Raw genomic sequence first — 27,019 nt, forward strand, 5'->3', positions numbered from 1 at the left:
CATACTGTATCTGGCAAGAGTATTGAAATTTGCCTAACCTTTTGAAAAGGTTAGTTATTAAATAGATTAATCATCTGCCCACCTCTGGTAACTAGATCAAAACTCAGTGTTATTCAAACTTACTGCAGAGCAGAATGCTACACAGCCTCAACTGGGCTTTATGCATGCCGTGTTCTGCTTTTGTGTAATTCAAAAGCTTTCGTAGGAAGTGGCCTTCTCTCCACAGTTTGCTATTTGAATTTGGCTTCTTGCTGTTGCCTGTACCTTTCCAACATAAACATGAAATATGCTTGAGTAACTCTTAGGTATTTTCAAGACAGGAAGAAAACCCACAAAAGGCAGCTGTACAGAGAAAATAATGTAATGTGGTGACAAAATGTCACATTGATGTGTTCTTGGACACCAATGTACACAACATAATTATAATCTAGTGAGGTTATGCAGTCAACATCTGCTTACTCTGTCTTTGGAAGAAGGGTAATTAATGAACCCAGTGGCTTCATATACAAACAGCTCGACCATATGGCTAAATGGTGCGCTGAAATATTCAAGTGTTAGCATGAAATTAATAGGAAATGGTCAAGACAGGTTTGAAGAAGACTGAAAAATGACCGGTTTTCTTACTTTTACTTGCCAAAGTGATTCTTTAAACAAATGCAAAATGCACAGTATCCAAAAAGAGTTTGTAAACTGCAAGTGCAAGGAATGTTTACTCAAGTAAAATATTCATATCTTTTCTGGATTGTAGTTATGAAAAATATACTTACTCCTGTAAAACTTGGTGTAACATAGATGTATGAACACTATCTGTATTTTATTAGGTAATGTATCAAATATGTAATGAAAATACTGTACAGTGGAACTCAAACTTGACTGGTTATTGAAAGCTATCAAAACCTGGTCTAATCTCTCATAGCTTACCTGCTTTAAGCAACGGTTTACACTAGAGAACTCCTGACATCCCTTCCAACCTGAATTATTCTCTGACTTTTTGGGAGTGGTATAAAATGATTATGAATATTCTCATGATAAAAAGATTTCTATTATTTGTACATCTAAAATAAAATGGAGAAGGAAAAGAACATTAGATATGTTACTATATACTACCGTGTGGTACTTATTTTGGGAGTTCATTAATTCTGCCAAATTGTACCAAAGTACTCCCATTGGGAGCACTGTTAGTAGGCTGGAGGTTTTTGGTTGTTAAAGGCTGCATGGTCAGGCCTCAAATTTAAGACATATAGCATTGAGTAGGAATGCAAATGTAGTGTAGGTATCCGTAGATGTTTTTAGGCAGTGTAGCGTTTTAAATAAAGGACTCCAATGAGTGGCAGGATGTGTTTGGATGGCTTGTTTTCCCCAGCTACTAGTTGGAAGATATTGGCTACTTGCATAGTCTCTTTTTCATTTGAGAAGAAATTTAGAAACCAGACCAGAGAATTTCATGTTCTTGTCTTGACAGAAGTCTAGGTATTGACATAGTCACGAACACTGATTGCGTAGTTTGCAATCTGCACTGAATTTGCATGCGTATTATCTGACAAATGTTTGTGTATCAGATGTATGTTGAACTCCTCCTTTTCACTAGCAAAATTCATCTTGAACACCAAACATGAACACAGCAAAGATCCAACAGGCAATCTGATATTTTTGATTAATGGGTAGAGCAGTGTTCTCTAAATCTAAGGCCATGGGACAGTCTAGTCCTGCAGGCTGGAAAGACCCTGAGTGTAATCATGGTAGTCTGGATGCTCTCTCTTAATTCTGGAAGCTGTTTCAGGATGCTTTGTGACTGACTGGAGTGTGCAGTGCTGCTTGCTGAGGATCTACCTGATGCTCTTTCTTTTTGTTGAAGCTTGATACACCTTTAGCCATTGCAAGACAGTTCTGTGGCTGCCTTCTGCAGTATCTGTACCAAGTCAATCCTCCTCAAGCTTGTAGGGCATCTTTTTTATTCCTCCATCTTACAAGGTGTGGAGATGTTAGCATGACGGTGAGGGTTCAGGTCTGATTTGCAAATGTGCCTACAGTCACAAAGATAGAAAGAAAGGACAGATGTTCAGCTTAACTTACCTACCTTTGTTTAATGTAATTAACCAATGTTGCATTTTAAGATGCATGTAATCAAGCATATCTTGGGTAGTTGCTGACTTAACTTGATACAACACATTTTTTCCTGACAGGTGCTTACTAAACAACCCTGGCGCTTTGAATTACTGTGACACTTTATTTGTATGTTACCAAAGTATCCAAAATCTCCCACGATGAGCAGCTGATGTGGCTATAATGAATATCCACCAACGTAATATAAAAATAAAATCACCATCAAAGGCATTTTAAGTCCAGCCATATTTGATGTAATCCTTCCCCTTTGTCCCTAAAGCAGCAAATCCTTAAGATTTCAATGAATGCCTCACATGAAAGATGGTTTTTCATAGCAAGGGATCCATTTTTCTTTGGAAAATGATAACACACTTCCTTAATTGAAAGACCTGAATCTTACTGCCTAAATTCCGTGGGAGTAAATCACGTTATAGGATACATTTGTTAATAGTTTGGGAAATGAAGGTACTAATTGCTCTTGGAGTTGGAGCTACTGCAGGATGTTGTGTAGGAAGAAGCTGTCTGAACTTCCTTGGACAGCTGTCTCAGTGCCGGTCATGCTGCTTCTATCTTCCTGAGTTAGTAATATAGTAAATTACTATGCAGTTATTTAGAGGCTTTGTATTGTGCATGCAGAAGTTATAGGATGATGCCAACCAATCCAACTTTACCATTGAAAGCCTCCTTACTTTTATCATCTTCTAGGCCATATTTTTACCCACATGTGACAGGAGGTATTAGGTTGTGTGCCCTCCAGTAAGGACTGGTCTCTAAAAAGTAGCTGCCTGTGACTTTAGTTCTTAGTCTGATCCTGTGTCAGAACCTTCTGATTAGTGCTCGGTAGTCTGTAACCAAAAATACTTGTATAAGGATCTGATGCTTCTGGGAAATAGTACTGTGTGTGTTGCCCATATAGGGGCCTTGCATATTAGCAGAGAAGGTTCAGGGCAAACCAAAGATTTTGGAAAGACTGATGGACAATTATTTTTAATATCTGCCTAAGACTTAAAGTCTATATGTGTTTGGCAGGTTTTGAAACTGTTTCTGTAGGTATTTCCTAGTATTTGTTGAGAAAGGGTTTTTCTAATCGATATTCCACAAAACTGGGAAATGATAGGTCACAGCACACAACTAAGGACCTAATTTTATATCCACCTTTTATACATAGACAGTCCTTAAAGAGAAGTTTGACTGTAAAAATTATCAGTCCTGTTGGACAGGCAGTATGCCTAGAGGTTACATGTTGTTGGGTGAAATGTGTTGTGTTCTGTACCTGTGTAGCTAATAGGGAATGTGGCTTCTAGAAGCAATTACGTGAAATACGAACTTACTGTTTTGCTTCAACTCCCCTCCTATCTTCTCATCTTGTATTTTATTATAGGCTATTTTTGCAAGATCAGTAGTTTGACAAGGTTTTTTTTAGATATATATTTTGCTGTCTGTAAGATGGATATCAGTTACTAAAAACCCAATAGTTGTGTATGTGCCCTAGTAATGTTTTTAAAATCCATATTTATCAAGTAATCATATTCTGAGGAAAGTGGAATGATCTTTCCTAGTGACAGGTTTTGCTGTGGGAAGGGTTAGTGTCTCTTGCATCTTGGGTAGACTAATTTGTTGATCTGTTATGCCACCTTTCTATTCAGAGTGCTTATAGAACATTTTTGTTGAACCTTTTTGGACGTAAAGGCACTTAACTTGATACAGCAGAGTAGCTGGAAAAGAGGATATTAAAACATAGATTCAAGCAGCAGCCTGTACTGCCGTATGCTACTGAGAGGATCCTTGCATGGACCTGTCTGGGTTGCACCATAGGTGCTGGTGGCCAAGTCATGTATTTTTCTTTGCAAAGGTCCATATGAAAACACTGGTGGTTTTGTTTGAGTAAGCTTATACAGTTTTGTTAAGTAAGTTAAGTAAGTTACACAGGTTTGAACTAGTCAATATTTATTATGAATTGTATTGCAATGGAAATAAGAATGAAGATCTAACAACTTCAGCCATATCAAACAGTCCTCTTTTCTGTTCTTTAATTTTGGAAGGTGTCAGACACTGAAATCAATCACTGTTTGAGCTGGGACACACAGAGGTCACAGACTGTGTTTGTCACATGTATTGTTGCCTTGTCCCTGTTAGACCATCTTTGATTTCCAACATATGCTGTTATAGGAGGACTCTGTGTGTGTATGGCTCGTCCTGCTCATCTTACCCAGATTGCTGACTGCTAAAGATGGAAACCCCCTTTACATGGGAAAGAAAGTTCAGCATTGTCACTGCTGTTCCTGTGACACACTTGGACCTATCCAGGGCAGATCAGAAAGTGAAATACAGTTACGGAGCAGAGTTGTGTCAGCTTGTTTCTCAAGTAGTTAATAATTCAGGGACTCCCAGGGAGCTTCAGCTCACCTGACAGTGCTCCTTCCCCTGACTGTAAGGCTGATTTGACTGCTGTGTTGACAACTTCAAACCCAAGTATTTTAAAACTTAAAGACCTGGAATGATTTTTTTTCTCTTTCGTAATTTCAACTGTTTCTTTTCTTACTAACTCAACCACAGCAATGTATAGCCTTTTTATTCCCTTTTTCCCCCTCTTATGTGATTCAATAATTAAATGTTTTTGTGGTATGCTACTACTATTCAGATGATCAGATATACAACAACAGTTGTGAGGAAGCTGACCTGTTTTATGTCATTAATTACTTTCTGTATGTAATTAAAAGAGCTACTGAAACTCCTGATGCTGAACAAGTTAGCAGACCATATCCTTTGCCACTGATCTACATGACACACTTCCCAGTGCTGTTTGAAGAAATCTGTAATCTCTTGGGATAATGGCTATTATTATTTCCAACATCTGGTTTTATCGTTGTGCCTGGCTAGAAACAAAATGGTTTAGAGAAAACTAGCCTGTTTCACTGGTGGAAGTTCTTCCACATTCTGTTTAACTTTTGGTCTTTCTATTAGAATAGAATGAGCCTTTTGCAGTGGTTTCAGTTGGAATGGCAAACTCACTGAAATTTATGGGAAAATCCCGGATAGTATGTTTTAAGAGTGTTTTTTTTATATTCAACATGAAGACAGAGAGCCACCAGGCTATTTATTTCATCTCTGACTTCTGAACTTAATGACCTGAACATCAAACTTGAAAGCAATGTCATTGTAAATAAGTGATCTGGATTGGAAGGTATCAGATGGTTTAATCGCTATGACTTGAGTTTATGATGTAGATTTACAAATCTGTGGGATGAAAAGTTTGGTCTTTCTTGATGATAAAATTCCCAAGGAGTTCAGTGAAGTCAGGACACATTTTACAGGTCACATACTAGTTTTCAACTCTTTTAGACCTTCTGGATGCTAATTTTCTCTGTAGCTATTGCCTTTGGTGCTGTGCTCTTCAGGGTTCTGTCGCTGGTGTTAACTCTTACAGACATTGGGCATAACCTCTGAAACTGTTTTTGATACTTAAAATTATAACTTATTATGTAGGATTTCTCCAGGATGTGCTTGAAAGCAGATTGTCTCATACATTTTCCAATTGGCATTTTCCCTTCCTCTGGTAGGAGATCAAACATGAGAACATAAGAATAGCTAACATTCTTATCCAACATAAGTCTTCTTTTTTTCTTTCCTTCTTTTTATATATTTTCTGTGTTTCTTCTCTTTTATTTACTTGTTTTCTATTTCTTTTTAAAGATCCAAGTCCAAATCCAGCCTATTCAGAAGAAAGATTGGCTCATGAAGCTTTGCAATTAGAAAAGCGCTTGAGCTTGCTGTCCCATACAAGTCGCCAGGGCAGTGGAGGTAAGCAATATCTTTAATTGAATAAAAATAAATGGTATTCCTTCCTCCCCAGGTTTTAGAAATGACCATGTGTATATAATTATAAAAAGCTGAGCTTAAAAGAAAAATAATAGAAAATGGTCAAGATATTTGATTTGGCTGATGTTGCTTGTGAGGTAGTTCTTTAACAGAATTGTCTGAAGTCCACTGATGTAGATTGGAGTTTTTCAACTGAGCAGAGTTTCAGATCAAATGTTATTAAAACAGGAAAATCCATTAGTTTGCTGAATCTTACTGAATTTTTGCATGTGTAGCTTTCAAAGAACTGTCTGTGTCAAGTTTGATACCTGCTTAAGTACTGGACTCACTCCATCTTGTGAGATGGGCTAACTTGTGTAGTTCAAACATCAGGCTTACAGCAGATTTTGTTGTGAAACCTAGGACTCCTGTGCTGTGGCTAGAAGTGCTACTATTCTGGCTCTTTGTGGTGCTGTCTGTGCACGTTCCTTCTGGAGTGATTTATGCATCAACGTAGAATTGGTAAAAGGGCATATGCCCTGAACTGCTATTCGAATTGTTTAAAGCAGAAGTGAGATCCTCAAAGCATCTGCCTTGCTCTTGACTCTAAAGCCTATGAACATGAAAACAGCCCTGGAAAGATCCTCAGGCGCTTACTTATGTGCCTCTATACACATCCATGGCTACTTTAGTCTTGACCCTGCTGTATAATGTGGTTTGTGACTAAATTACACTGAGACTTCCTGAGGTTTTTCTTGCTTAGCACATAACTACTAGACTTGACTCGATTAATGGAAAACAAATGAGACTTGATAGAGAAGTATGTTTGGCTGGTTGGTTGGTTCTGTTTGTTTGGCTGTTTCTTTGGTTTCTTTGGTTTTTGTTTTGTTTGGTGTTTTTTTTTGTGTTTTTTTGTTTGTTTGTTTGTGTTGTTTTTTTTTTTTAAATTCAGTCATTCTGGTTAGAAAACATGGCCCAATTTCAAATACATTCTCCTAAGAATGTTATAATCCTCAGAGAAAGAGGATCCTCAAGTTTTTCATATTCTGGTCTTTGAGTTTGTCATAGGAAAATTAAACAGTTGTGTTTGTGGGATATATCATAACACCAAGACTGTCCCTGTAGGATTGGTAGGAAAACATTTGCCCGAATCTGAAGACAAAGGTTCTGCCGCTGTCTTGGATAACATCTAGCTCTACAGAATTAGAGCATTTTCTTCAAGACTGTGGGAGAGCATCCCTTCCAGAGCCCTAAAGTGCCTAAAGTATTTTTCTAAGAGAAGTGAGATCAAATAAATTCAATAGTCTTATTTTTTAAATGAAAAGAGATGGTTTTGTAAGCAAAATACCTTTAATTTAACAATTATATTTCTTCTTCTGGGCATGTCGCTGAGACCTACACTAATATTTTTTGTAACTTGTACCTTCTCTTTAGAGAGCTGTATGATTTAATCTCAGAAGCTGCATTCACACAGGGGTCACAAACCAGTGTCATCAAATGGGCACTGGGGGAAAAGAAAGAATTAGATTTTATGGCATAAACATTGCTATTGTGTAACAGTGTATATCAAGAATTACTCTCTGAAGAGCAGAAGAATTGTTCTAAACTTTTCCCTCAACAACCGAGAGTCGAAATAGCCTAGTAACTCCAGGAGCTCAGGTCACAGTTTGTAATGGAAACTTCCTTTCTACTCCATCTGGCAACTTACTGCCCAAGGTTCAAAATTAACAAAATGAATTAGAATTAGTACCTACAAAACGATCCTTCTGTCAGCCCTTGTTTACACAAAGAAGGAAGGTTTAAGAAGGAAGGAAATAACATTGTTGACTGCGTCTGTTGTTAATAGAAGGTGGGGTTTTGTTTGTTTCTGCATGTTTGGCTTTTGTCCTAAGGACCTTTCATGTGAATGTTTAACTCTTTTCTTTCACAGTCTGTCTTGGGTAGCAACAGTTACCTGTAGAAGTGCCCTCCTTGCAAATACCAGTGAGAAAAAAAAACAAAACCTTGCAATATATGCACAAACGCCTCATGGGCCATCCTTTTGTATGTAAAAATAAAAATAATAGTAGTATTTTCATTTTTGTTCATTACAGTGATGTGTAGTTATGTTTTGGTATGGATATTATGGAGAAGTACAGTGCAGGAGAGCTCAGAGTAGAGAATAGGACAGTCTTAAGTTTGATTTTATCTTTGGGTCTCTAACATTCACTTTGTCATTCAGATAAGATTTAAATAGAGAAAACAACATACAAATGAGATAATAAATTGGTTGGTACAGCTCAAATATAAGCATGGAAATGTCTCATATGGATTTGAATTACAGTAACAAGGTTTTCTTCAGAGCACCCTCAGCTATTCTGAGCATGGGACTTTGTGACTATTCCCTGTGATTTAAGATAGGAGTATCTAAAATAAAAACAATTAACTATCCAGAAACAAAATACGGTTGAAAAGGGAGAACTTTGTGCTTAAAAGCTCAAAATTTAACCCTGAATGCATTATATTCCACAATGTGGTAGGTCTATGGCAAGATTACATACTATTGCATTTTATTTTTCCTTTGGGGATAGAAATTATTGCAGGAACTGTGTCTTTCTGACAGACGTTCCACTCACAAAAAGCAGATGGAATCTCAGGGTCCTTTGCTGTTTGTTAATGCTTTCAATGCTTCAATCTGCTGATTGTGTTTTAACGTGAGATTGATGTGTTCTGCTTTTCTAGGAGATGAGAGAAGTCTGTCAAGCTCATCTTCAGATACCAGCCACTCGGATGTCAGTGTTGGGAGCAGGCTGACAATTTGGCCTGAGCAGTCTTCAGCCAGCACTTCTCAAGAGAGCCATGGACTGGCAGCTGCAAAGGGCATTCATCTTGGGGAAGAAAAGACCCTTCCAGAAGGGGCACGTGGCACCACTAAACCACCTCCAAAGCCCCTCCGATCCAGACAGCTACAGGAAATAGGTCGCCAGAGTTCTTCTGACAGTGGGATAGCTACTGGTAGTCACTCTTCTTATTCTGGAAGCTTCTCCTCCTATGCTGGGAGCTTGGACATTTGCCATGGTGATGAGTTTGGATCATTGCTAAGCTTGCCTTTGAACTTTCCTTCGGATCAGAGTTTATGTACTTGTCCTCACAGTGAGCCCCAGAGAGGTGCAGGGTCGGAGTATCAGGTTCCCAGCTCTCTCAGACACATTTATGATATACCCAGGAGTTTGTTGCAGGCAGCTTCCAAAGATGTACAACCGAAAAGTGCGGATTCCACGCCATCCAAGGACCAGGCTCTGTTGTCTCAAGGTGCTAGTGACCCAAAACTGCTACTATCACACTTGGAAGCACGGAGGATATCTGAGCACAGCCAGGACAGAAGGAGGCCTCCATCCTTACTGGCGGAAAGCAGCAAGGACTTGAGTGATGAGACCTATGTGGATTTTGTCTCGAGGTGGTCAGACACAAAATCACAAGGCCAGGTGTCAGACTCCAAAAGCAGTGAGCTGTCACCTCCTGGTGGGCCCTCAGCTGACCCCTGTGACACATGTAGCCCCCACCTCGGGATGACAAGAGCTCTTTTTTCAGCTTGTCCAATCTGTGGTGGACTAAAGGTAAATACGTAACACTGAGCAGATGCCAATGAGCCTTACTTAATATAGCATGATTAATTTAAAGTGACTTAAGTTACAGGTCATAAGTACTATTGCTTCCTTTATAATTTGAACGGTTAATAACTTCTGTGTTGTTTATGCTCAAGTTGAGAGGCTTAGCACATGGTTTCCTCAAAATCTGTGCCTGATCCAGAAAACACTGAACAGTATAGGCCATCAGTCATTGCTTTTAAATTGGCCAGTTTTGGCTTTGGGTTTACGAAGATGGCTTATGGTGACAGAGATAGAAGCTTTACAGGCACTGAGAGGGTAGAATTTGTCATATAATAGTAATATAGCATGAAGGACATTGATCTGCATTGCTGCTGGTATTTCAAAAGAAAGAAGAAGGGAGGTCAAATAGGGGGTTGGAACTAGATGATCTTAAGGTCTTTTCCAACCCTAACTATTCTGTGATTCTATGATTCTATGTGCTGCTCTTAAGGTGACCACAGTGCATATTTTTATATTATTGATGTTTCTGTTTTCTTTATCATTGTACTTTAAGCATGTCTTGCATGAAAAGCCAGATTAGTGAAGCTTCTCTCTGGGGAAAGAGGAGATTGTCAAGTCAGCATGGCAATCCATAGCCGATCAACTAATCCAGTATTATAACTGGACAGTGACAGATACTTTAGAGGAGGATACAAAAACTCATTAGTGGTCTACTACTAGTGTAGTATATTTGCAGGAAATACTATTTCTGATCACCAGTCACATAACAACTTAAACACTAAAGTACTGAGATTCATACGCCTTTCTAAACACATTTGCTGGTATCTGTTACTATGACTTTGATATTCTCATGAATTATTTTTGAACCTTGCTAAACTCTTGGCTTTTTATGGCAGTAATTTTCATACATTAATTATGCATTGCATGGAAAAAAAAGTATCTGTTTTTACCCATTCTAGAGAAGACTTTTTTTTCTGAATGTATTTGCTAAACCAGAAGGCAGCAAAGCTGCTTGTGTTGGTGAGCTGTTGAAAGGCTGGGAAGGTTAGAGGGAATGCTTAAATTATACAATGGGTGAAACCGGGATTCAGTAAGAGAGACTTTTGCTTGAGCAATTAAATACTGCCATTGAAGTGCATACATCTTAGTTGAGCATGTGAGATTACATAAATCGATGAAAAAGGCTTAAGTATATAGTAACTTATGAAAAAAAAAGCTTATAAACTTGAGGGATTATTTTCTTCTAATGCAGTGTTTCATGCATTTGTATTGACTGCCTTCATACCTGTGTGAGAGGCTTTATAAGGTTTTGCTACACTGGTCATTAGGATGATCAGTTCCTTTCTAAGATCATCCTTGCCAGCCATCTGCACCAAAGTCCCTCACTAGCCCTCTAGCCTAATTCAGCTTCCCATTTCTGCTCTCTGTGCAGTGCAGGCAGAGGGATGCACAGCAGTGTATCTACTGATAGCTTCCTGTCTCTGCTGCCTGTAATTAGAGAGAAGGTGAGAAAAATGCACGAGGCTGATTCCTGGAAAGGCTCTGCTCTGGGATCAGGAAGCTCCAAGATGGCTTTGTTATAGGCAGCAAGGAAAGAATTAGTAAAGGTACAATTAGCTCACATAGTCTAAATGTGTCTGAGTGATCTGAATTGTCAGTTTAGACATGAACTTATCAGAGTTTACCCTGATATCTGTGGCAGACAGGAAGCTGGAAGTGAGTATTCCATTGTATATCTTCAAAGCCATTGAAGGCTAAATTATGCCATTTCTTTAGCTGACTGTTGACCCTAAAAACATACACACCCAGATCTTTCATTGCATAGTGCTGTCATGTTTCATGGTGTTTCTAGTTGCCCCAACAGTATCAGTTGGCAAGAATTTCAGGAATTGCCAATATTTAAACAAATTTCGTGTAACCCTCTTACTAACTCTTGTTTTAGCATGAGATATGCACATCTGCTGCTGCTTTTTTTTTTTTCCTACCCATTTGTAAGCAGTTGGGAAAGAAGTCTGATTAAATACAGTCATTCAGGGGCTTGTTTTTACTTTTGAAAGGAAAAAATAAACTTTGGATACATTGTCCTGGATTCTTAATTCTCAAGAAGTGTTATTTTAGTAGTATTTAATGGACACGGTCTTTAGCTCTTCTCATGTTGAATACAGTGTAAGCGCAAATCCATATGCTGTAACTAAAAAACAATTCTTATTCCTTCTGCTCTGAGCATAATATGTTTAAGACGTAGTTAGGGCCAGGAGGAGTTGATTTATGGATTAATGAAGGCTCCGTTTTCTTACGTTTATTCAAATTCATGTTCGGAAGGCTTTAGTGTTTGGAGCTCCTTTGCAATTTCAAGCTAAGCTGTTAATTAAATTGTGTTGATGGTTTTTAAATGCCTGCTATTTAAAGTGAGTTCCCTGAGTTGAGGAAAGTCTGTGGCAGTAGTAAAAGATATAAACATTGGTTTGTTTTTTGCCCTGTATGTAAACTTTGGCAAATTAAGGTTAGATTTGGGCACGTTGTCTGTGTGTGTTGGAGCTCAGCATGTGAAGAGTTGGAGGCAGGTTGCAGGATGAAGACTTGCATATGTGCGAGGCATGGTGGCATTTGTGATTGGGATGGATTTGGTTAAGAACCATCCGCTCGCTTATAAGAGTGAGGATGAACATAGGTAGAGCATACCCTGAGAAAGTGCCAAGGTTCAAACAGAAAATAGGGCAAGGAAGCCTTTCTTTTTCACTCTGGATAAAGAATAGAACCAGCATACAGAAAGTCACTAAATATTATTTATATTATTTCTATATTGTATTTCGCAGGCATGCAGGGTGTTTTGCTTTCTGTTGTATGTTATTGTAGAGTGCTCAAAATGTCCTTCTTTACTAACTAAACAAGGTGTGCCTTTCCTATGTAATTTTTTCCTAGGCAATTTCAGTGCTATAGATGAATGGAGAGATGAAATCATTGTGTTTTGTAAGTATATTTTAAACTCAGAATGTTGGATTGTTATGGGAATTCTGAGTAAGCTGTAGAGATTTATTATTAGACTTCTTGCATTTTCAACTACTTATCTAATACTATTTTGATGAATAGAAATTCACTGTACGCTTGTTGCTCTGTAACTTCATTTGATTCTATAGTTTTAGAAATTCTGTCAACCTTTTTTATAGGCTGCTTTTTTTACACCACCATTGTTTGTAAATTTTCTTAGAAGTCTGAAAAATAAAATTATTTTCCAACTGGTTTTGTCCTTTTCAATCTCACAAATACTGCTTTTAGTTTTGCTTTGCTTTTTGTCCCTTGACCTTCATCTTCCTGCAATTAGAATTAATGTGGAATGATTATGGCTGTCTCTTCACACTACTTAGTGTTATACTCAAATCACTCTTGACAGCTCAAAATGTGCTTATTAGGAGGAATGACTTTTATATATGTCTAGCTCACCCTAAACTCCTGTTTATGCCAGTGGGAGTTCTTATGTATGTAGAAATACAGTCTTGATTATTGCTTTGGTAGTTAGTTTGCCATGATAGAGGAGAAAAGAAAGTCAGTTTGTGTGTGGCTGTTATCATAGAATCATAGAATTGTTAGGGTTGGAAAGGACCTTAAGATCATCTAGTTCCAACCCCCCTGCCGTGGGCAGGGACACCTTGCGCTAAATCATATCACCCAAGGCTTCCTCCAACCTGGCCTTGAACACTGCCAGGGATGGAGCATTCACAACCTCCCTGGGCAACCCATTCCAGTGCCTCACCACCCTAACAGGAAAGAATTTCCTCCTTATATCCAGTCTAAACTTCCCCTGTTTAAGTTTTAACCCTTTACCCCTTGTCCTGTCACTGCAGTCTCTAATGAAGAGTCCCTCTCCAGCATCCCTATAGGCCCCCTTCAGATACTGGAAGGCTGCTATGAGGTCTCCACGCAGCCTTCTCTTCTCCAGGCTGAACAGCCCCAACTTCCTCAGCCCATCTTCATATGGGAGGTGCTCCAGTCCCCTGATCATCCCTGTGGCCCTTCTCTGGACTTGTTCCAACAGTTCCATGTCCTTTTTATGTTGAGGACACCAGAACTGCACGCAATACTCCATCAATCAATATTATCAATCTTGTGTTTGTACTCAGCCACCTGCTTTAGTTGGTGATTTAAAAATACCAAAACCTCCTTGGAGACAATGGACACAAATCCCCCTTGAGGTATTTGTGTAGTTCCTGCTAGCACAGTAACTGTATGTCTCAGATTTTGAATCTCCCAGTGTATCTGTATAAGCAGAAATACAGGAATGTTATGCTCAGAATACCCAAAAGCGGTTAGGGTTTTGACAGGTAGCAGTGGTGAGTGGCTAAGAATTGTTCCCTATACAGTAGAGGGAAATCTGGTACCTGCCTTGGGGGGATGTAGATGTCTGTTTAATGGGGAGTTGCTTTCTTCAGCTGATAGGGAATTTACCTCTTTTAGTCTGTTCTGTAGAAACTGCTTTATTTTTCATTACAACTTTAAATGAAGGCATGTGTGTACTGTGATCTTTGAGCAGGAACTTTACTCGTTTTATTTAACAGGGCAGTACCATGTCACTGCAGGGCTTCGTAATCACATGCAGCCTTTTGTGAGTGGGGTAGAGTCTCGGGGTAGATCGAGCTGTTTCCACTGTGCACTGTAGACCAGGTAGAGACTGAGCCTTAGAGAGCAAAGCTGGTGTGTCCTCAGGCAGAGAAGGGGTTTGAACTCTAAAGAACACCTTGCGTTGAGGTCTGTTTTGTGGTCTTGTCTGACTGATATAACCAGGGTCGCGAACAGCTTGTAACTTGGTTGGGACTACAGCCTTGGTCGTCCAAATCCTGTACAAAACCCTTAACCCTGGCTTTAGATGGTGTGTCTCCTTTCATTGTAGATGCTGCTTTTGAAAGTGGTAAAGGAGAAGTCCTATAAGGTGTAAACTTGTGTAGTGACATTCAAGAAATTGAGGCTGCAAACTACATTGTTACATCCATGTAACTGGGAATGTTTGGGTTTTTTTAGCTTTTAATCAGGTACTTTTCTGGTATAGTATTACAATAGATACCAAAGAAACCACAATATATTGCTACATACCACTTTAATGTAGCTATCTTTTTTCTGTTGAGACATTACTTCTTTCCCCAGGAGACTGAAAGCTTTGTGTGTTTATCTCATAGCATGTTTATTTCCCTGCTTTCTCTGAAAGTATAGGAACACGATTATCATAATTACACACCTTTTAAATCTCTTTTCAAAGATTTCTTTTTTACAGTATTGATGCGTGATGCTGTAACATTTTATGCTTCCTCCCACCTTCAAAAAAGCTACAGGCTATCTAAATCCTTAGTTGAGAGGATGCATTTGTCATCTGCTGCAGAATAGTTTCTACTTGTTTTTCTGCTCTAACCTCAGAGCTCTGGGCAGTTAGGTAACACACATGCTGTTAAAACTGTAACAGGAACAGTTTGTGCTTCAGAGGAATCTAAAAGTCAGTTGTTGGTATTATTGACCTGAATGACTCAGTTTGTGAGGCTCTCATATGCTTTGATCATTGATTCTGGATATTACTGGCTTTTGGCATGAATTGGAAAACTTGAGTTTCTGCTCTCTTTTTTAAAGATTGAATTCCAATTGTTTTTCTTTAAGTCCTGACTGTGATACATTAACCTGCAGTGAGGTGCATCTTCCATAGCAGTATCACCACTAAATGAGGTGACAGCGCTGGAAAATGATTTGGCAATCTCGCATTTTTCTTGCATTACAGTTATTGTAAAAGGCTCTGAAATTTTTTACGATAAAGTAATGTTCTTCTTTTGGCTTTTCACAGCCTCAAAGGCATCTTTAGGAGCACCAATTTCTCCACAACATTTTTCTGAAATAGAAAAAATCCATGATTGCCGCTGCCCTTGACTATGAAATGCAGTAATTTCTGGAGCTGGTTGTGCTAACAAAAGTGCACAGCACTGCACAAATGAAAAACTGGAGCACCAGTATGCTCTCCAGTTGAAACTGGCAGAGGAAAGGAGCATAAATCAGGTGGGTGTAGTGTCAGGCTTAGAGCTTGTTTTGTTTTGTCTTTCTTTTTGTAGTTTTGGCCATGATCCCAAGGCTATCACAGAATTAGCTCCCATCCTCTTACTAAGGTGCTGTTGGGTCTGCTCATGCACTGTGTTGAGATGTTGCTTATTGGAAGTTCACAGGGGAAGGAAGATCTTGTTTTCTTCTCAGTTTGCCACTCTTACTTTGTACAATACTATAATGGTTGGCAACAGGCTTCACTCCCAAGCAGTCAAGTGAGTGAGACCTAGCTTCCTTTTATTTTGGTGTTGCTGGTAAGGGCTCATATAACTGATCTGGCTCTTCCAAAGTCTTGCATGGAGGAGGTCACTTTTGGCTGTGACTTTGGATTTGAGATATCACAGTAAAAAACAAGACATGCCAGATCTGACTTGCTTTTTGGCCTTCTGGGAAGCTGCCTTTCCTCTTACCTTAAAAAAGAATACTGATGATACTCTCTGGGAAAGAATCCCCACAGCATTTCTGCTAAGAATAAAGGATTCTAATCTGAATTCTGAATAACAAGAATTAAGCTCTCAGCACTTCTTGGGATCCGGCACTAAACGAAACAGCCTATGGTCTGTAGTGGGAAAAAATTTGCCTACCACAGAAGCACTGGTAAGTGAAGTGATAAAAATGTCAAGAGAAGGGAGCATCTTTCCTGCAGGAGGGAATGTAGCCAACATAGCTCAGTAGGATTCATTCTTCGGTACTAAGCAGAAGTGTTGCTGGATTGCTTTTGTGCCAGAGAGCCAGTGAAGATACCGATAAACCATGGTATTGACCTTCTATACCCATTAGAATGAACAAATGAGAAGATCTACTTCCTCTCCTAAATACAATCAAACCTGATAATAGCTTTTATTATTGCTGCAAATGATGGCTACTTCTTCTTCTTTGGAAGCAATAGCTTTTCAGAAGAGAGATAAAGAAATGTTTTGAAGAAAGAGGAATCTGACAATAAAAGCTGGAAAAAATTACTCCTTTTGGAATGAAGGGTTTGTGAAGCTTTTATTTTTGATCCCGTTGTAAAGAGACTCATCAGATTGCTTGAAACATGGCCAAGATAGAAAAATGGAAGGGTTTGTTGTTTTTTTTTCTGCCTTTGTCTTCTTTTTCTATATAAAAATCCACGTCCTTCTGGAAAAATTCTACAAAATCCTGTAAAGTGTTATCAGGCACTTTCTACCTTCATTTTCTAGAAGGGAGAAAGTAAAATTCACCTGGAGAAAAAGAAGCCCCAAAAAGACATTAGGAAAGCACAAATTAATTGAGCAGTACTCAGTAGGAAGTAAATAATTCCAACACCAGCCCTGGATTAAAATTCCTAGGTTTGATTCCCCTGTGGTCCATCTCCTTCCGCAAGACCATGAGCAAAGCTATTTTAAAAATCCTCAGTTCCTTGACTTGCATTTCTGCAAAATGTTTGTCATGTCTACCAACATTATAGTTTTATGATGGACTAAAGGCTACGTGGAAAATATTCTGTTTTGATTAACAGTCACTGATATCAGAGTAATTGCGCGGCTCGGAAGGAATTGGCGAGTGTCAGTAGGATAGCAATCATGCGGATGGGATGTCTGGAGGGTTGACAGCAGCTCACTGTGAGTAGATGAGAGGATTGAAAATGGGTGCACAGCAGGGATGCAGCCTTTCCCACTAGCTCTTTTTGACAGAGCCACTTAAAACTGGAAAAATGCAAATTAGAAGGATGAAATGTGTTCCAACACAATCACACAAACAATGCTTAAACTTGTCCACAACCCATGGTAAGATATGCGAGTGGAATTACTTTTGGCAATTCAAGATGCCCAATATATTTGTTGCTTCAAGATATCTATGGAAATACTGTCTGGCTGATAATATCCCACATGGACTTGTACTAAGATTAGCTCCTTAAGGTATTGATTGTGTAGAGGTTGTGATGTAGGCAAATTCTTACTGTTTCTAATATAACTGTGCAACCCTATACCAGGTTGTATTACTTCGTTCATAAACAGCAACTAGTTTTTCCAAATATTGGCTTAGTGAAGTTTAATAATATGATAACAACATCACCATGTGGGTAATGCGGTTTTGGCATTTGCTAGCAAGAAAACTGCAAGTGTGGCAACAAATCCACTGAATAGCAAAAAAAATACATTGAAACCAGTTTGAGGAATGAATCACTTAAAAATATCTAAATGCTCAGAACAGAATGAATACTTCCCATGGGCTGTAGACTTAGAAAATGTGGAATTTCTGTTCTGGTATAGAACTGCCTGCCAGTTTTCAGGATGAACTGTTTTAAAGTTGCCGTGTGATTTTATGTATTGCTCTACTATGCACAGTTATGAAGCTTCTGCTGAAATGCTAGGGACTTGTCTAGAAATAGAAGAAGGGGAATTCTTTAAAAGTCCACGTAATAGACAGGACCACCAAATTTACCTCTCATGCAGTCGTGCAGTCCTCACCAAAATGCCTGACTGAGATCAGCAAAAGCCTTGTTGCAGACTTAGTAGGCTTTCCTCTGGCACTCTTAAAAGCCACTGAAATCAGCATAATTAAAATGTTTGATTCATAAGAGAATTGGGCTGCATGTGTGTTAAAAAAAATAAGATGAATCTCTGACATCTGAGAGACAGATTTCGATCCCTGTCCCAGAGTGGGGTTGATTGCTCTGGACCTCAGGAAACAGAGAAAGAATCTGTACTAAAATTTGCTGTTCTTTCCCTGCCAGGATGCATTTTACAAACCTGTGTGCTGTGTTATAAAACTAGTTGTTCACTTCTGGTGGGAATCTGCAAAGTGCTGATGATGGTGTTTGGCCACTGTCTCACTTCAAATAGGGGGGAATCCCAGGGTGTGAAAGAGAGGTAAGAAGCTCAAAATTTGGACTGATCTAGGAATTTTGAGTTATGGCTTGATTATTGTGGCTCTGATCAGCTTACCTCAGCCTAAGCAGTTTTATAATGTCTGTCTTTATAATGCTTACTTCCTAAGGCTGTTGTCAGAATGGATGGGATGGTGTTTCTGCAGTACTTTGGGTGTGGACAATTCTATGCAAGTGCTGAAGATTATAGTAAACATGATGTTTTCCAAACTGCAGTAAGAGACAATATGTTGTTTGTCTTTTGCGTGAACTGTGGACCGAAAAAGAACACATTAGTAAGAGAACTAAGGAAGAAAATCAACCTGCCAGAATGGAGCAGCTGCTTTACTATTTCTTTTTTTTTTTTTCTTGAATGCTTGGAATTTTATCACTAATTTTTATAACCTAACAACCAGTTCAAAGCCATTTTCCATTTAATGAAAGATCACAGAGCAATGGCACCGAATACGTTCTTTCAACAGAATTCTTTTGCATGAAGCTGAACTCAAACAATGGTGTCTTTCAAGAACTGCAGTTACTGGAAAGAAGCTGTTAATGCAAAAACCTGTGCACTCAGTGGATTCAGAAAGTCTACAACTGAAGACATGGCAGTTGAAAATCTGTTCTTTCTAAGCATGGGGATTAGCCTTAGGGTTAAGCAATTCTTCAGCTTTTAGAAAGGAGCAAGATTTCAAGAACATGCTTGAGGATATGACTGAAATTCAAGCCAAGTTGTAACAACAGCAGAGGAAGAATGAAAAGCATAATTGTATTACTTTTTCTTCGTGTATTCTTTTCTTGAATCCTTATGAATAGGTACGCTGCATCAAATCCAGTTTTGCAAATTATTTTGATGCAATAATTTTTAATTTTCTTTTGTAGGTCAAAAGCTGGTTTTGATGAAGTTTGATGCATCAATGTATCTGTAACAACTCACAATTTCTGTATATTGTATTCTGTATTGTGTACTCTGTAAAAGACAGCTTCCTCGGGTGGGATGGGAATGTTAAGATTAAAACAAGCAACTGTTAACATGATCCATGTGATAAATGACAGCCAGGATGGAGCAGGTGAATACCAGAGTCTTACATACAGATTCTAGGCTGCAGTAAAGCACCTTTACCGCATACAAGCTCTGCTTTTATTTTCTTCCTTGGTGTTATCTTTTCTATATTTCCATGTTCCCTTTCCTAAAGCGTAGATGAAAGAAAGCAGTCCTCAAGACTTTCTCTGGAGCAGCTCAATCCCACACAGGTCCAAAGGGTAGATGGAAAAGGGGCTTTAAAATTGACTTTGTGCTCCTGAGTCTTGTCACATGAGGATATTGGGCTATTCGCAATATAAACTGCAGCAGCCAGCTGCCAATCAACTGAAATGACTGCTTCAACAGCTGGGAATCAGTGGGGCATGAACTCTGGCTGTGTTCCCTCTCCCCTAACCACATCCTCTGCAGTAGTCTGGATTCTGTGGAATCCTCTGCTAATTCAATGCTGATTGGAAGCAATTTTGAATGTACAAGAAATCTGAGCCTGGAAAATATTAAGGAAATATAAACCTTTTCCAGCTCTGGTTTACTACAAGGACAGAGAAGTGCTAAGTGGGCTATATCGAGGCTAGCAACTGTATACTTGCATCCTCTGTAGCACACGGAAGATGTTTCCAGTTGAACTTTGCCAATTCATCTCATTCCTTAAGACATAAAGTCAAACAGAACACATGTGCTATGGAGATAACGACTATAGAAAGCTTTGGAAAACTACAGAAATAATTATACCTAATAATATATAGCAGTGCTCTCTGATACAGGAGAAGCCTGTGAGCAGCCCCCATGCATAGTTAAGTATCTGTATCCTTTAAGCTGTGCAGTTTAATTATAGTTTCATTACCTTTGACAAACCATAATTTTGGTGATGGGCTGGGGATAAAGGAAAACACTTGTCTTAATTTTACTATTTTGAGCTTTCTCTCCCTTATTTGTCCTTCTCATTCCACCCATTTCTTTCTACTTATTCTCATTGATTATCTTGCTAATAATTTTTTTCTGGGAAAAGTTGACTAGCCTTAGCCGTAAATGTGAAGTTGAAAAAGAAGGAAAGTGAGTGAGAAGATCATATCGCAAGGCTTTGATTTTTATTCATCATAGGCTCATAATTTAGTCCACTCTAGTTCTCTCTGTGTGGAGCAGGATGCACAGGTTATAACAAGGATCCTTTTCTTCATGTCTTTATGTGGAATGGGCTGGAAGGAAGGAATCAAATAACTAGTCTAATGTAAATTGGCATAGTTCCATTGGCTACAAAACAGGCCCAAGTGTATTTTTAGTGCAAGCAGAAGTTCAGCTCACACTGTGGAACAATGTTCCTTGGGGGAAGTAGAAGAAGGGAAAGACTTTTCTGAGGGCAGTCCCTAAGTGAGTGTTTCAAAATGGCTTAGCATAAACTTTCTCCATCTGTAAGAACCTGTAGAGGTAGGTTTAATTTGTCTCTAACAGCTGAGATTTCACTTTACCAGCTTCTGAAATATTTTCACAATTGAGCCATTCTCCATTTACTGCTTGTCACTGCAGCTGTAGTTAAGCTATTTGAAGAAAAGAATCCCTTCTCTTCCTGAATAGATGACTCGGACTTTAAATCCTGTTGCAGGCAGAAAACTTGAGTAAAAGGGATACCTTATGCACTTTTGTATAATCGGTGTAATTAATTTTCTGTTAATCAGAAGCTTTCTGACAAGAACAGCTGTGATGTTTGTACTTGTCAGTACAGTGGCATAAGAACTATTTTTCATAGAAAAGTTGTAAAATATCTTTTATGCACATTGGTCAAAGCTCATCCCCTTTCCTCATCAGAGAAGGGATGTCTCAGTGTCAAGAAATGAAAAGTTTATTGGGCTTTTCGTCTTACACATCTCTTCTGGTGTAAATTTGCCATAAATAGCTCCTTTGCTAACCAGGAGAGGAAGGCTATCCTAATATCTTTGAGAACATGTGTATGTACGTGTCTCTGTTAATGATTGTCCTTTTCATTTATATTTAGTCTCTCCAAGCTTCATGCTAAACAGGACTCCTGCTGCAGCAGAACTCCTGTCTACTGGGATGCACGGTTCTAAGAGAATGTAGAAAAACACTTCCCATGTGTAAAGCCCTCCTAATTTCACAGGTATTTCTGCAGTACTGAGATGCTCAGTGGTGGCACAGTTAGTCTTGTGAACTTTAAAATAGAAATGGATCATGTGAGGTGTTGCATTCAGTCTACATGCTGTTTCCTCTATATACCGAGCAAGAAGAATGAGATGAAAACACCACAGTGCTTGTTAGCCTTATGGTAGAATCAAGTCTGGGATGCTCATACCTGTTTGGACCCCTTCTGAGCCTTATTTCCAATAGTATGGTAGTTTTGCTGGAGTTTCTTCCTTCAGTGGTTTTTTCTTGGTGCAGAATGAGTGGAAATTAGCAGATCTGTTGTACAAAGAAGCTCAGACTGGCAAATGCGGGGAAACTGAGTGTATTTTAAATATCAAATGTTCTTGTAGAAGTGTAATGCTACCCCCTGTTGGAAACTGGAATATATGAAATATAAGCCAGAATACATGGAATTGAAGCCTCTTTGACTTTGTGTACATTGCTTTTTTTTCCATCGCTCAGTAGGAAGTTAGAAGTGCCAGTCTCTATTAAAAAAGGAAGAAAGAAAGGAAAAGATTTTTTTGAGTAAATTGGAAAGATGTTTTTGTTCCAATTATCAGAACTGATTTCAGTTAAAAATAGTCTTCATGTTAAAATGCAGCTGTTGCCATAGATGCCTGCAGCTTTACTATCTTTCTGTAAGAATACAAATATATAACCTATTATAGTTAATGTTGATTTTTACTGTTCATAAGCATCTCTGTCTGGTAAAAAGAAACACATCCATCTTTTTGCATGGCTAAAGCTACTGTACATACTATTAGTCAGCTGCATTCTGAAAAGCAGCTCTCGTGTGCACCTGTGAAAACGTGAATCACAGAATCCTAGGATGGTTAAACAATGCTGTGGGCGCACTGTTGAACCTTCAACAGTCAGGACAAATGTGTGTTTGAACTCTTTTGCTTAAGCATTACAGCAGGAGTTTCTATATATACCTTAGGAGAAGGGGTTTAACTAAAAGGACAGGGAATGTAATGTTGCTATGAAAACATCTCTAAAAAGTTGACAACAAAATCTTAAATCAGAAAATTTGATGGGTGTCATGCTTAAATTAAAAATTGTTCCTTTTAATAAAATTTCAGAATATATCTTCCACTACTGTAAATTATGACAGCTCAGCTGAGGAGTAAGAGGGAACAATGTACCTGATTCTTAATACCTGGAAGAATTAGCCATCTTTATTTTGGCCCTAAGAATATATGATATGCTGAACTTTAGATTATAGCAGGGTTATCTGCCTTGCATCTCAGACGTCACAATGGAGAAAAAGAAGTTATCATTTCTGAGCTGAGTGTTTTTGATGGTTTAGTATAATGGCAATTGCATAAAGAGTCTTTCATGTCCTGAATGGCAGAATGATTGTTATGAGATGACTGGATTGTGATCTAGTGAAAGATGAAACAGCAGAGGCTGATCTTAATGCATTTTATTATATATCTAGCGTCAATTCATAGTTGTATTTGTTCAGCATTCTGTGTTCTGAAACCAGGAGATGCTGTGCCCCAATTGTCAAGTTTGACGAATATACCCTATGACATTTGCATATGGTGTTTTTATTTTCCGTGAAGAATTGTTTTTAGTTCCTGCCTGCTAACTCTTGCATGATTCTGTCCATGTTTATCTAATAAATTGAATTAAAATTGGTCTTGGAGGCAATTTGCTATGTCTGGCATAGCCATTTCTTCTGGCTGGCTGAATTCCTCAGCCTAGTCCTGGCTGCTGCTATAAAAGCCCTCCTGTATTATGAACTGGGAGTGAAATGTGTTCTGATCATGTTCCAGTGTCTTTGCGCTGTGAGGTCTGTCAGGAAGCTTAGATGATATTATCATTAGTGTCCCCCTTTTCATTTGAGTTGCTTATACAGATCTACTTAGAGGGTTTGCTACTGCATTATCTCTCTCTGCAGCTTGTCACTGTATCTGTCCTTACAAAAACTTCTTGAAATGATGAAGTGCTACCTGTATAGAAACCAGCGCTCTGATTTTCACCTGTGGTTAAGTAGGACAGACTCTCAAATTCACAGGAGCATTCAGTAATTTTGCGTGACCTGAAACCATCAGACCAGTTTTTTTGAAGAATCATGAGAAACACAGCGTGAAATTCATTAAATTCACCAAAAAAAAAGTAAGACAACCTCCAAATCTGTGTTTGATGAAGGTGACAGTGTCTCTTTATTGTATTTACGCTGAAGTTGTTGTGGTTTGCTGCATTTCCTTGCAACCACAATCTGTCTGGCTGATATTGGTGTTAGGACAGTTTGTGGTGGTTTGGTGTCGTGTGCCTTCAGATTTTGCTATCAGCTTGCAGTGAGTGTTATTGCTCTGGGCCAGCTGGACATGTCTGTGACTTTGTTTTTTGTCTAACAAGTATGCAAGCTTGACTTGTAGTAGTGCCTGGAAACAGACACAAACATCACTGGTGTGTTTACACCAGGTATTTTATGATGCACTGGGGGGTATTGCATAGCTGCTTCCTCTAGAATTCTATCTGAATACTTTTGTCCATAGGAGATATGTATGTGGTGTTAAAAGGATGTTATTTTGGTTGAAAAGTTAAGCCCCTTGCTGTTAAGGAATTGACAGATTTACAGTTGCTCGTCCCATCTTGATTTTACCCACGCATGTGTGTCCCTCTCGCGCAGTGAATGAGGCAGATGTCCTGTGGAAAAAAGTGATATGTGACCATGTAATTGCATTACAGCCCAGTTGTTCAGCATAATCCTAGTGTGACTCTGGTATGCAGTAATTCTACGTCTGGTTTTGAAAAGCAAAAAAAAGCAAATCATGTGCCCTGTTGCTGTGTCAGCTTCCCCATGCCCATATATTATCAGTAGCAGAGCTTGAAATCTGAGCCTATAGCATTGCAACCAAGGCTCCTACCATCTGAATTTCAGGGCTGGCAGCTGGAGATGGCTTTTATCTCAGGCTGGAGGTGGGGCAGCTGGGCCCAGGTACTGGCTGTTGTGCTACCTGTGACAGAGGACTCAGCCCAGCTTTTCTTTCTGTCCCTTGAGCAGACAGTTTCAGAGTATGCTGAAGGCAAGGCATGTCATTTTTGAGCTAATGGTCATGCTGTGGAGTGGGTGCCAGATGGCTCCTGACTGTGGGCAACTGGGAAGCCCACAGCAAGGAGCAGAAGGTTCCTCTCAAAAGATGCATATCAGAATCACAACTAAGAGTCTGTCTGTCCAAGCAGGAGAGAGACAAGATGGGTACACAAATCTAGAACTAGGAAATTCTTTGGTTCTTTCCCATCTCTTGTTGTTAAACAACACCTGTAACTTGTAGATGAGTCGTGATTACCCCACAGGTTTTAGAAGGTGCATTTTAATGTGACACTGAGCATGGCTTGCCAGTGCCACTGAAATCATCAGCTTCATGCTTCACAAAATAGCTGATGTTGGGGCTTGGCTGAACGAACCGAGATGTTTCTGAACTGACTTCAGCAGTCTTTCTGTAAGCCGACAGTTGGCTTGCGACACATGAAGCTGAGTAATCAGAAGTTTGTGGCTGAAACTGGAGCCCTGCACCTCAAGCACGCCACGGACAGGGGCTGTTATGAAAGGTTGTGGAGTTTAATAATTTCATATCTTTTGCTCAGAACCTGATCAACTGCTAGGTGTTGTGAAGCAGCCTGTCAAAGCAGATAACCTCTAAAGGTTGCTCTGCGTGCCTGTATTTATCAGTCTTTCCTGGGAACTCCCTGTGGCAGCTGGAGAACTCCAGCTTTAAACTTTTCTGATGATTTGCTCCAAGAATAACTCATAATCTTTAATCCTCGTGAGGAAAGTACCTTGCCTATCAGTTTCATTAGGGACTGTTTTCTTTTTGCTGAGATACCTGAGCTTTGCAGAACTTCAGACATGGTCAAGGTTTCTCCATTTTCTAAAAGCAGCTGATGCTTCAGTTTTTGTGATGCTGATTTCAAAATCTTCAGTCAGGATTTCTCCCTGAGTCCTTTGCTCCTTTGTGAAGCTGCTGGCAGTTCAAGGCACTATTTTCATAAACCACACGATGTAACCGTAATCTGCTGCCTCCCTGTGCGCACAAATTGCACGAAGCATTCTGAGGGATTGTCAGGAAGGGCCACCACCAATACGCGGCAGGCATGGGAGTGTTTGCTCGTTTTTGAAGTCTGCTTCACAGTTTCTGCTTTTCAGGCACTATCCTCTGGATTTTGAGTCATAATTTCAATGGTTTCCTCTTGGAAAACTGGATGTTTTGCATGGCCCTGATACTGAACAATAGCTTTAAAATAAAGGAGGAGAGTGCAAAAATCTAGATCATATTCTCTATGCAAATTAAGCAGCTGACCATTGTTGCAATCTATCCTCTCTGTTTATGAGCTTATTTTTATACGTGCTGAATAAAAATCCCATCATGCAAATAGTTGCTTCTATTTTTTAGTATAAATTCCTCTTTCATAACAAGAAGAGCCACTTATTTATGATTGGCCTCTCTTGTTCCAATCTGAGGACGCAGACTGGGGCAAAATTTTATACGAGAGCTTAGACTAAAGCAAATTATTTTTGAAAATCATAGAATGATAGAAATGTTTGGGTTGAAAGGGACTTTTAAATGTCATCTAGCCCAACCCTTCTGCCATGAGCAAGGATATCTTCAACTAGATCAGATTGCTCAAGGCTCTGTCCAACATAGCCTTGAGCACTGCCAGGGATGGGACATCTACCACCTCTTTGGGCAACCTGTGCCAGTGCCTCACCACCCTCATTGTTAAAGAAAGTAAATTTCTTATATTGAGTCTAAATCTCCTCTCTTTTAGTTTAAACCATTACCCCTTGTACTATTGCTACAAGCCCTGCTAAAAAAGTCAGTCCCCATCTTTCTCATACGCCCCTTTCAAGTGCTGAAAGGCTGCAATAAGATCTCCCTGGATTCTTCTCCAGGCTGAACAAGCCCAGCTCTCTTAGCCTGTGCTCAGAGGTGTTGTGTCCCTCTGATTGTTCTTGTGGTCCTTCTCTGGTCACGTTCCAGCAGGTCCATGTCTTTCCTGTAGTGAGAACTCCAGTTCTTACTGGTTCAGAAAAATGGAGCTATAAAAAGCTACCAAACTTAGATGAGCTGAAAGAAAAGATTTATTTCTAAAGATACACAAAGAGAATTGCATCAGCTGTGACTGATGAGGTGTGTCTGAAATGTTGACAGTTATCAGGCAAATGGCATCTCATTCCTCTTGCCGGTGGTGGTGGAGCCCAGCTCAGCGTTACAATCTACAGGAACTGATCTACTTTTTCTTGGAAGTGTGGTTTCCTCCTTTTTAGGAGGAAAACTATGAAACAAAAGTGGTTTTGTTCTTTGAAAATACATGCTTTATCTGGAACGATTATCTATCAGTTCATACCCTTAGAGCCAATAATGGGAGGGATTAGACTTAATATTTTCTTTCTTTTCTTCCATCTGACTCACAAGCTCCTGGCTCCTTCTTACTCCG

General features: G+C 39.2%; 1 protein-coding gene across 2 annotated transcripts in view; it reads left to right on the forward strand.

The window, feature by feature from the left end:
* DOK7 (docking protein 7) overlaps nt 1-27,019 on the forward strand; it is a 64,157-nt gene that overhangs the window by 15,088 nt on the left and 22,050 nt on the right. For both annotated transcript variants that reach the window (XM_061467982.1, XM_061467984.1), the window contains exons 6-7: nt 5,797-5,904; nt 8,623-9,497. In XM_061467982.1, the coding sequence (XP_061323966.1) occupies nt 5,797-5,904; nt 8,623-9,497 (983 nt within the window). The remainder of the gene's footprint in view (nt 1-5,796; nt 5,905-8,622; nt 9,498-27,019) is intronic.

The sequence above is a fragment of the Pezoporus flaviventris genome, unplaced genomic scaffold (assembly GCF_033815535.1).
Source record: "Pezoporus flaviventris isolate CSIRO_AGI_PZ_B2104156 unplaced genomic scaffold, CSIRO_AGI_Pfla_v1 ptg000002l, whole genome shotgun sequence".
Lineage (NCBI taxonomy): Eukaryota > Metazoa > Chordata > Aves > Psittaciformes > Psittacidae > Pezoporus > Pezoporus flaviventris.